General features: G+C 36.9%; 2 protein-coding genes across 2 annotated transcripts; one reads left to right on the plus strand and one right to left on the minus strand.

Annotated features, from left to right (window-relative positions):
- Window positions 1-199: 199 nt before the first annotated feature.
- chac2 (ChaC, cation transport regulator homolog 2 (E. coli)) lies at window positions 200-3,054 on the minus strand. The gene is made up of 3 exons (XM_043253136.1): window positions 2,539-3,054; window positions 2,381-2,416; window positions 200-1,541 (listed from the first exon to the last, which is right to left on the minus strand). Exons 1-3 carry the CDS (start codon window positions 2,794-2,796, stop codon window positions 1,164-1,166), a joined length of 672 nt encoding a protein of 223 aa, XP_043109071.1. The 5' UTR covers window positions 2,797-3,054; the 3' UTR covers window positions 200-1,163.
- Window positions 3,055-3,744: 690 nt separating this feature from the next.
- Window positions 3,745-10,038, plus strand: asb3 (ankyrin repeat and SOCS box containing 3). Its single transcript, XM_043253135.1, has 9 exons — window positions 3,745-4,361; window positions 5,056-5,214; window positions 5,307-5,419; window positions 5,776-5,908; window positions 7,328-7,505; window positions 7,889-8,095; window positions 8,186-8,455; window positions 8,615-8,748; window positions 9,782-10,038. The coding sequence occupies exons 1-9, from the start codon at window positions 4,163-4,165 to the stop codon at window positions 9,937-9,939; spliced, it is 1,551 nt and encodes a 516-aa protein (XP_043109070.1). The 5' UTR covers window positions 3,745-4,162; the 3' UTR covers window positions 9,940-10,038.
- Window positions 10,039-10,622: the final 584 nt, after the last annotated feature.

Consider the following 10,622-nt stretch of genomic DNA (forward strand, 5'->3'; position numbering starts at 1 on the left):
TCACACACGGCGCCAGGAAGGGCTTCGGGTTCTACTATGGTTAGCTCTGTTTTACATTTGGAAGTGTACATAACAGAAACATTATTTAGCTTAGTGCCAAAACTGCAGTGATTTTTCTCTATTTTTTTAGATGTATGCTTTGTTTTACTCTCAAGGCCAATAAATGTATTGTTTTTAAAAAATTAAAACACAAGGCCTCTTTTTTTTTATGCTCCCACAATGCTTTATTTTAAAATTATTCTTATCTGGGTCTCACAAGAAATATGCAACCGTCATTAAGTCATCATTATGAGCTAGTTACAGTGGTGAAGTCGAAGATCCTGTCCGCAGAACATCGTTAATACAATAGACTTGTGCTACAGTGGAGGTGCAATGATTCTGACTTTTTTTTTTAAACAATAACTGATAAATTATGCATAAAAAGAGATAAATTAAAGCTTTGCTTGGGTGAATTTCACAAATGATGGATGGATGGATAGATAATTTATAACTAGAATTATAATAAAAAAACACATTAAAGTAAAACAATCTAATATTTTAAGTACACCGTTAGTGTTAGTTTGAATTTGGTTGGAAATGAAACGGTTTCATGTAATTAAAACGTCACACAACGAAAGATAACTAGGGTTCAATAACGTTTAATTTGGTTTATTCTAATTATTTTGTACATTTGGGGGTAATACGGTGACTTAAGCATGTTTGTTAATGAGATTCACCTTATGGCTTAATTGAAGATCAGGATGGCATGGAACTTCAAAAATAAATAGGAAATGGCTTTGTAACATATTCAAGTATCCTGAGTTAAATGAACCAGCCTCTGAAAAATAAACTGTCCTTTCGTTTACATTTTCATGGACGTAACAACGTTATGTGCAATATACCGAAATCCTTTTAAGTTCTTGGTTCGTATCTGAAGTTTTAAAGCGAGACAAATGATGTGAAACGTCACATCGTAAATCAAGTGCAGATTCAGTAGAGACTACCACATATTAAATAATCCTATTTAAAAACATAACAGTGGTTTAAGTACTGCTTATCTCACGCTTTATCAGGTAATCCCTTTTAGCATGCATCGGATATCATAATCTGTATATGAGGACCAAAAAAATGGACTAAATTCCTGAGTTTTTCAGAAGATTAAGGACAAAGCGGACTGTAGCAGATCACTCCATCTCCTCCTGCTTCTGCAGCTCCTTCACAAGGCGCTCTAAAGAGAACAGGTGATCGTCTAAGTCTTCAGGTATTAGCTGCCTGAGGGCCTCGGCCAGCTCAAACAGGTAATCTGTATTCTTGCCACTGGGGCCGACGGACTTCACAATCTGCTGAGCAATTGTCTCCAAAGGTGCCGGGCCAAGGTAATTCGGGTTGTCACAGGAGCCAATGTAGAGCAATGTGTCCCGCATTGGTTGATGTTCTTCATCTTTGGGATAAAAGGTAACGGTGATCACCCCATAGCCGCCTTTCTCTCTGTAGTCCAGATACTCTTTCACTTCATTTTCTCGGCCTGACGGCAATTTATAAGCAACGCCCCATACGCAGCCCTAACAGCAAACAGAAAAGTAAATTGGTTGGATAAGAATTTAAAAATAAAAAGTTTTAATATGTAAACCTCTATACTATTACAAAACAATTTTCTGTTAATATGGTTCAAAACGGTCTGAAAGACTTAAAAACATTAAACGAAATATTAAAGTGCATTAAGTTAATATGATACTGAAGTATTGAAGTGAATTAAAAATAATCATAAAAAATTGTGTTCGTTTAAAGTGGGATATACGGACATTTGATTCGTTTTAAACTAGCTAAATGTCAAGCTAGGCTAATTATGTTTGATAATAATAGTTTATTTAGAAGTTAATTATGACATGAACATAAACTGACACACTATATACTGCATCACCATTATAAAGCTGGATGCAGACATTTCAAAAGTCATAAATATTTAATATCCGTGCAAGGTTAATTGTTAGATATTGAATAATTTATTTAAAATTATAATTATAAAGAAAATATACATGTATATATAAATACTACACAATTTTAAATATGGGACAGAAATGTGATGTTTAACACTAGCTACATTTCAATCAACGGTCTGTTATTTAAGGTTATTTTAAATATTACCATTTAATACTAAAGAATACTTATATTTTATCATTGTAATTTATATATAATAGGTATGTTATAAGTAATTATAAATGTAGTAGTTTATATTAAATAACAGTTCATCTATATATATATATATATATATATATATATATATATATATATATATATATATATATATATATATTAAAAAAACCAAAAGTGCCATATATCGGCTTTGTATTGGTATGAATCTTATAAATCGATCAGTGTTTAATAGGTTGACAGTCATTACCTCGGGGTCCTCTATTAATGTCACCACTCGCCCAGGCTGAAACAGAATCAATAAGAAGTGTTAATCGCACTGCTCTGTCATCTTGAAAGGTCACTACGACTGGGCACCTGCTGTTCATAAACTCCTATGGCTTTGATAGGAAATAACTGGGTTCATACCTTCCCGGGCACCCCGCGATGATCCGTGCTTCCCTGCCAGAACCTGCGACTGAAACCTTTGACGAAACCCACTCGTTTCTCCTCGTACGGAAAGTCAACTTTCCAAATCAAAGAGCCGTAACCAAAAACCCACATGCTTCCTGCTGACAGCTCACGGTGTGTCTGAACACATACTCCACACGTATGTCGATGGACGGGATTTTTTAGGGCTCGTGCGGCGCTCACGAGTGTGGTTAGGTATGTCGACACCGTTGGCATAAGTGTGGACAATGCGGTAATTAATATGCTAAAGAGTACAAAAGAAAGTCAGGACGTTACTTGCCGAGGTCAGACACAGATCTGGCCGAAAATATGTCTCACATCCGTGGCCTTTTAATTTACAAGCCGCCGTACACACAGCGCAGTACTGTTTATATATGATTTCGCTAAAAAATTATATACATATCTATGTTAAAAACCGTGCTGCGTTAATTTAGTCGAATCTATGAACAGAGTGCTAGTCTTTGTTACTAGGAGAGGTTATTTTTCAAAATAAAAGCCAGGTCACAGGCTCTAAAAATAAACCCTTACAAAATAATAAAATAAATAAATACATCTACCACGATAACCAGGCTATCCACGATTGTATTTGAAATAATAATATTAATAAATAAATAAATCTACTATGATAACCAGCCTATCAACTAATATATTATCACTTATTACATTACTTTAGTAATTTACAAGATATTTGCTGTTATAACTGTAATGGCGAAGACATTCTGATTAAAATATTTAATTAATGTATTTATTTATTTGAATTTTCATGTAGATCACACATATTATAATTATATTTCTAAACGTGGGAACCCTATTGTTTAATAGACAATCACGTTACGTATACGTTTGTTGTCACGTATATATTACTGTCGTACATTATGTATTTATGTCTAACTAAAGATCTTGATGAAGAATTCTGAACATAAAAGTTACGACTACGTTAGTGTTAGTTATTAAATAATATCTCCTTATGATGACATGGTTTCCGTTTAGCAGGCGAATCAACTGAAAAATATGTCAAATTAAATAATGGACTTGTTTTTATTGTGGTGTTATTTTTATTTCCTCTTATTTTTTTATGGACGGAACGAAACATTACACATATGTGTTCTAGCCGGAGCTCTGAAACAGCCAATCAGAAAACAGCATCGCCGGAAATGTACCTTAAATTCATCTTGTACTAAAACGAATGCAATCTGAATTCTGTCGTCACTTTATAATGTGTATACAGATGTTTTAGGACCGCGATATGTTTTTCTTGTTGTTGTCTTTTGGATATATTAAAGATTAAAAGTGGGAAAGTCGAACTAGATCACTAGACTCGTATATTAAAAGTGGCACAGCACAGTACAGCTGTTAACTCAAAGCACCGTTATCTGTCCAGCTTATCATAATTATTGGTATAACCTAGTTGTGAACTTGACCTGGTTGTGCGTTATAGAGGTTTAACCTGTGGCGCTGTATAAGTCGAGTGCAATTTACGACCTGGAGCTGTCGCTCTGAGTAAATGAGAGAACACGAACTCTTTCAGTAATGTTTGAGCGGTAATGTTAGTGGTGTGTGCTTTTAAACGGAGAATAATCAAATGGACTTCACGGAGTGCTATGGAGACACCTGTTCAGCCGTCGCGCTGGCAGCCCGGGAGGGGAAGGGTCGACGGGTGCAGAAGCTCATCCAGAGAGGCTTCGCGGTGGACGTGAAAGATAACCGGGGCTGGAACGCCCTGCACGAGGCTGCGGCGGCCGGATCAGCGGAGTGTGTGCGGCTTCTCCTCCCCGCAGCCGGTAACAACTTCCGAAGAGTGTTTAGCTGCTTTGTGCGCCTGGAACATCACATAGAGTGACCTGTTTAGACGAGGAACGGATGGGTCACATAGAAATGCAAATTCTGGCGTTTACTCAACCTCATGTCGTTCCAAACATATGCGACTTTAAGTAAAGCACTAAAGACATATTTGGCAAAACGTTCATGCTGCTTTTGTCCAACGTTAGTTACATTTTAAATGAATGAGGCCATTAATCTCAACAAAAGACATAATTGTGCAAGAATGTTTATCTTTACCATATATATATATATATATATATATATATATATATATATATATATATATATATATATATATATATATATACACACACATCATAATTTGGGATAGGCTAAGTAAAGTCTTGAAAACTTTAAGTGAAAGTGATTTCCCCTATTTTTTTAATGATTATTTTTTATATATATATATATATGATTATATATATATATATATATATATATATATATATATATATATATATATATATATATATATATATGAGATGAGTAAATATCAGTTTTGGGTGAACTATTAAAGATCCCCTGTAAGACTAATAATCAGAGCTCTTTTCACACCCTGATATGTTTAATAATCATGAATCTGTTTAAGATACTTTTTTTTTTTTTTTTTTTCTAATGTGCAATTCATTAGTTGTATGACCCTGTTCGTTTCAGTCAACTGCGAAGACTACGTCAACACTTTGACCCATAACTCGGAGACTCCTCTTTACTTTGCCGCGAGGAATGGACATCTCCGTGCAGTGAAGTGGCTTATCAAGGGTGGCGCAGACATTAACAGGACAACCAATGAACTCTCCTGTCCCCTCTTTGCAGGTACATTTGAAAGTACTTAGGATCACAATCTCCTATCATATCAACGGTGTGTATTTTTCCTCCTCAAGCCTCGTCTTATTTTTTGTTCCTAGCTGTAGATGGTGGGCACAAAGATGCGGTGGAGCTGCTGGTGGAAAATGGGGCAGACGTCAATGGGACTTACTCTGTGTCCGGCTGGTCTTGTCTCCATCAAGCTGTTTACAAGGTTATAGCCTTCATCTACAACTCTAATTTAAAACTGATGCTTTGGAAACATCTGCATTTGTACAAATACTACATTCACGTGCCCTAAAAAAGTTCCTCTTACTCACTTTTAAGTGTAAATGCTTATCAGCTAGATGTTATCGGCAAAAACACATAGCAACAATCATAAATTTATACTCCTTTTAATAAATGTTATAATTCTAAATGTTTAATTGAGGCTTAGCTTCAAATAAAGAAAGCCCAAGGCCGTTCTGCTTATTCTAATCAAATCACGTTTTTAAGTCCTACATCTAAGGCAGCAATCGATGTCTTCCATCAAAAAACTGATGAAATAAATATCTGTGAAACCATTTCCAGGGCCATACTGAGATTGTGAGGTACCTGGTGAGCATGTGCTCTCTGGAGGCAGTTGATGACTATGGGATCACATCATTATTTGTTTCTGCACAATATGGACATCACCAATGCTTAGAGATTCTTGCAAATGCCGGTGAGAACATTTCTTTAATGATTAACCCCGTTTCAGCTTCGTCTAGCCAATCGTATGCTTTCTCCTTTTGTACATGCTTTGGTCAATGTTCACTCTTTCAACATCAGAATTATCGCTACTGTATCCACACTGCTGTTTTACAGTGACACTTTCTTCAGAGGCAGATAAAGAGTTTGATATAAGGGTCAAAGACACGCTGCTCATTTTTATTCATAAATGCGCTTCATACATACAGAAAACAGTTATATTTATAAAGACTCCTGCAGACTTTTGTGACTTTTTTCAGGTCACTATGTTTCTGAAAAAACAGATATATTTTTTTATATTATTATTATTAACAAGCAGAATTAGTTAGGTAGTAAAATGTCATGTTGTGTGACACCCCCCTATGTGTGTGTGTGTGTGTATGTATATTTTGTTCCTTTATAAATACGTTTGTTCAGCAAGAATGTTACAATCCGCATGGTCAAAAATGACTTTATTTACTGATTTTATGTTTTTGGCGCATATTGCTAGTCTTGGTGTGAAAAATTAAGCCATGCAAGCTGATCTGCTGAAAAAAATAGTTTGTCTTGGTAATCGAAATACATTTACATGTAGTCATTTTTCAGACGCTTTTATCCAAAGGGACTTTCAGTTGGGGAATACATAAACCAGTTCATCTTAAAGAGGCAAACAAACAGAGGAAATGCTCGTAATACCAACCTCTGGAATGGCACTTCTTCTCTGATGACGGCAGTTTGACGGCTTGGGCAGAATATCCTTAAACACACCCCTCCAACTGTTATGATTGAGAGACCGACAGGAAGAGTGCAAAAATTAAGGCACGCCCTCTATACAATATTATACAAAGCCAGTAAATTCAATATTGTATAAATAAAGTTGGCAGCAACTTCCTGTTCACGTGGATTTTGATCAAAAGCAATTTATATGTCAAATTAATGCTGTTAATTCAAACTTTCTGTTAATCAGAGAATCTTTAAAAATGTATCAGTTACCACAAAAAAAATTAAGCTGCACAACTATTTAGTATACGTATTATTATAATTTGTTTAATTGTACTAATATTTAGATTTTATATAAAATAAAATCTTAAAATATTTAATATTTATAAATTGTATTAATATTTTAATTCTACTTTTTGCTGTATTTTTATCAAATAAATGCAGCCTTGTTGAACGTGAGACTTTTTTCAAACACAAATCTTAAAAATATCTTACCAAACCCACATTTTTAAGTGTATGCTTATATATGTTTCAAATAAAAGTTTATAAAAATCAAAGGAAACCACAGCGACTACAAATATTTTTTTTGATGGGCATTATATTTGTAAATGGTTATTAGATGAAGAAAGCAGAAGCCACACTGCAGTCATGTAGTAGACTTTGGTTGCCTAAGCACAGGTTGTCTTTGCCACAGGGGCGAATGTGAACTGCCAGGCAAACGATCTGGCCACTCCGCTCCTCATTGCCGCTCAGGAGGGCCACGTACGGTGTGTGGAGCTTTTGCTGGCCCATGGAGCTGACCCCAACCTGTACTGCAATGAGGACTGCTGGCAGCTACCTATCCATGCTGCGGCCCAGTTCAGTCGTCTTAGGTATGGCAGCTCGGTCAATGATGCAATGCTTACAAAGACAATGCGACAGTTAAGGTTTTTGCACACTCTTGTCCAGAACTTTTACACATTAAAAAATAAATACAACCTCGTGTCGCGTCAATCACGTTTACGCGCTGTTTCTGAAACTTTATGTGTCATAAAAATAATATTTGGCCGGGTTTGATTTTCAGCATTTTTTGCATCCGCATTGGAAAATTTCGGACTCAATCTGCAAGGACCTATAGTGTAATGATAAACGCATTTGAAAGCTAACCTTTAGTACTCTTTAAACGAAGATTTTGAGAGCGTATATTTGGCCTTTATGAAATACATTTTGCTAAACTGCATTAATCTGGCTGCTCATCTCTTGTCGTTCTGTGTAGTATTTTAGACAAGCTGATTCCAGTGACGAAGCGAGAATGTGACCGGGGCGAGGAAAAGGTCAGTCCAGTTTATTTGGCAGTGCTTAGCGGACAAGCGGACAGCCTGCGGGCCTTGCTAAAGAAGGGCTACAGTCCAGACGCCCAGAGCTGTCGGCAGTTTGGCTACAGCTGCCCTTTGGACATGGCTCTGTGGTGCAACTCTTGGAAGTATGACATAGATGTACACTTGCGTCCCGCTTTTTCTTTTAAACACAATCAGTTGGATGGTATGACGCATTTCTCCTGTTTGTCTCTCAGTTTGAACAGCGAGTGTCACCAGATTCGTGAAATCACTCTGATGCTCTTGGCAGCGGGGGCTCATGTGAGCATGGGCATCTACGCTTTTGCATTACAAGGCCACATACCAGAGCACCTTCCCTTGATCCTAAAGCATGCTGGCCTTCCTCGGGGTGACCGACTTCAAGAACTGGCCCACAGAGCCATTGGTGAGATGCAGAGTGCATCTTTCTGGCTCCCCCTGCTGCTCAAAGCAGGAATGGACCCCATGCTGCTTCTCCAGGACAAAATGTAAGCAACACATTGGCGTTGTTTTTTTTTAATTTTTTAATCAAGAGTGGATTCACCATGCGTGCCTTTTAATAAATGATTGTGCTTTATTAACGTCAGAGTTAAAAACCACTGTGTTAAGCTCTTCACTTCTGCCTGTTATGCTCTAATTGGGTGCAGGCTTGAAGAAGCGGAGAACAGAGTGCTTAATTTCTTTCTGGAGTTCATTAATTGGAAGACTCTGCCCTCCTCAATGCTTCAGATTCTCTCTCACCGTCGAGCAGATGCCACCTGGACGCCACGGAAACATTTCGGTATGACCTGTAATTATTGGTGTGTGTATGAGTGGGTTTCATTACATGGAATGTTGCACATATCAAATATTTATAGTATGTTTTCATTATTATTTCATTGGTGATACGAAATTAAAGGAATAGTTCATCCAAAAATTTAATTTTTGCCATCATTTACTCGCTCTCAAGTTTCTTTCTAAATTAAACACAAAGATATCTTCTTTTATGAGTTACATAAGAAGCTCCTAAAGGTTTGGAACAACACGGTGAGTAAATGATGACAAAATGTTAATTTTAGGGGAGTTATCCCTTCAGGAAACGCAATGAATGGTTATATTACACGTTTTATGTTCCTTAAGTTGCTTAAGAGTTAAGTTATTTAAGAGTCTCTGCGTTGTAGTTGAGAAGGTCAGTTTATTTTTTGGAATCAAATAGTTTCAGTACAGAAATTTGAAACCCACGGATTAGCCACTCAGCCATTAACCCACCCAAAATGGAAAAAAACCTCAGTATGTATTAAAATGTTTATATATATATATATATATATATATATATATATATATATATATATATATATATATATATATATATATATATATATATATTATATATATTTGTTTGTTTGTTTTTTTCAAATGGAGCAGCAGTTAATATACAGAGCTGTAGATCACTGATAAGCTATGCAATATCGTGTTAAGTATTGCAAATGAATCACTGGTGAAACTGGTGGTTACCGCTAATCAAAGAACCAGCACAAATATGCTATATACATGCGATATATTGCCCAGCCCTATTTTAATGCAGTTTTTGCCTGTAAAACCATGATATTTTTTTAGGATTCTTTATAAATAGAACATTAAAAAAAAAACAGCCTTTGAAGTCAGAATTTCTTGTACCAATTTAAAAGTCTTCACCATCACTCTTGATCAATCCAGTGCGTCCCTGCTGTATAAAAGTAATGTTCATGTCAAAACTGATTTTTGAAAGAAACTGCTCCACTGTACTACTGTACTCCATTGGCCACAGCTCAGTAACTTCCTGCCTTTGGTTCCAGAATCGGTCCCTGTCCTCACCCACCTGTGCAGACTGGCAGTGCGGGCAGCGGTGGGCAGCAGTGCTCTATCCAAGACGTCCTTCATCAAACAGCTGCCCGTCCCCACGCTGCTTCAAGACTACCTTCAGTTCGGCGACGTCTCAGGTTTGCTTACATAGCGGCCCGACTGTCAAGCGTGGCTAATTAAGTTATCTCAACTTGTTCCACTGCAGTGTTTTGTATATAATGTTAATAAAATTTTAATGACTGCTCAGTGACGCCGGACCCTGGCTCTTTTCGTTACCTTGATATTTAGAAAATGTGGGAGGACAAATGGAGAATTCCACCAATTTATCTTCGCTGTTCTGTTCCCCTCATACACAGCTGGCCTTCATACTGAGTTGGTGTTGAAATTCACCTCTGCTCCGTGTCTTTGGTCTGCCTCGTTATCTTCTCTCTCTCAGCGGCTCTCCTCTCTGTCTGCCTCCAAGGTCACTCTGCCTCAAAGACGCATACTCTCTTCGAATGTTAATTGCCAACACAGCCACACTCATTGAGAGATGCTGCTATCTGCCTTTGGTCATGCTATTTATTTAACATTTTATGTTACCTTTTAGTAATGCGCATAGCGCGCCTTCAAAAGCTCACCGGTAATTTAAAATCTTCCGTATCTCTGCGGCGTGATGCTCTCAACCTCTTGCTGCTTTGTGAATAGAGGCATACCGTTCTGAATAGGCAGTTAATCTGTTTCTGTTTCGCGCAGGCTCAACGTTCCACTGTTTCATTTAGTTTTCTGCTGGCAAATTGTTTTGAACGCCTATTTAACATCAATTACGGTTATATCAGAGTATATGGTGTTAAT

Source organism: Puntigrus tetrazona, chromosome 12, assembly GCF_018831695.1.
Source record: "Puntigrus tetrazona isolate hp1 chromosome 12, ASM1883169v1, whole genome shotgun sequence".
In the NCBI taxonomy this organism is placed as follows: Eukaryota; Metazoa; Chordata; class Actinopteri; order Cypriniformes; family Cyprinidae; genus Puntigrus; species Puntigrus tetrazona.

Coding starts and splice junctions, on each gene's coding strand:
- chac2 (XM_043253136.1), bottom strand. CDS start 2,796: ATGCCAACGGTGTCGACATACCTAACCACACTCGTGAGCGCCGCACGA. Junction 2,417..2,538: donor ATCGCGGGGTGCCCGGGAAG/GTATGAACCCAG, acceptor ATTCTGTTTCAG/CCTGGGCGAGTGGTGACATT. Junction 1,542..2,380: donor CATTAATAGAGGACCCCGAG/GTAATGACTGTC, acceptor GTTTGCTGTTAG/GGCTGCGTATGGGGCGTTGC.
- asb3 (XM_043253135.1), top strand. CDS start 4,163: ATGGACTTCACGGAGTGCTATGGAGACACCTGTTCAGCCGTCGCGCTG. Junction 7,506..7,888: donor GCCCAGTTCAGTCGTCTTAG/GTATGGCAGCTC, acceptor CGTTCTGTGTAG/TATTTTAGACAAGCTGATTC. Junction 8,456..8,614: donor CTGCTTCTCCAGGACAAAAT/GTAAGCAACACA, acceptor AATTGGGTGCAG/GCTTGAAGAAGCGGAGAACA.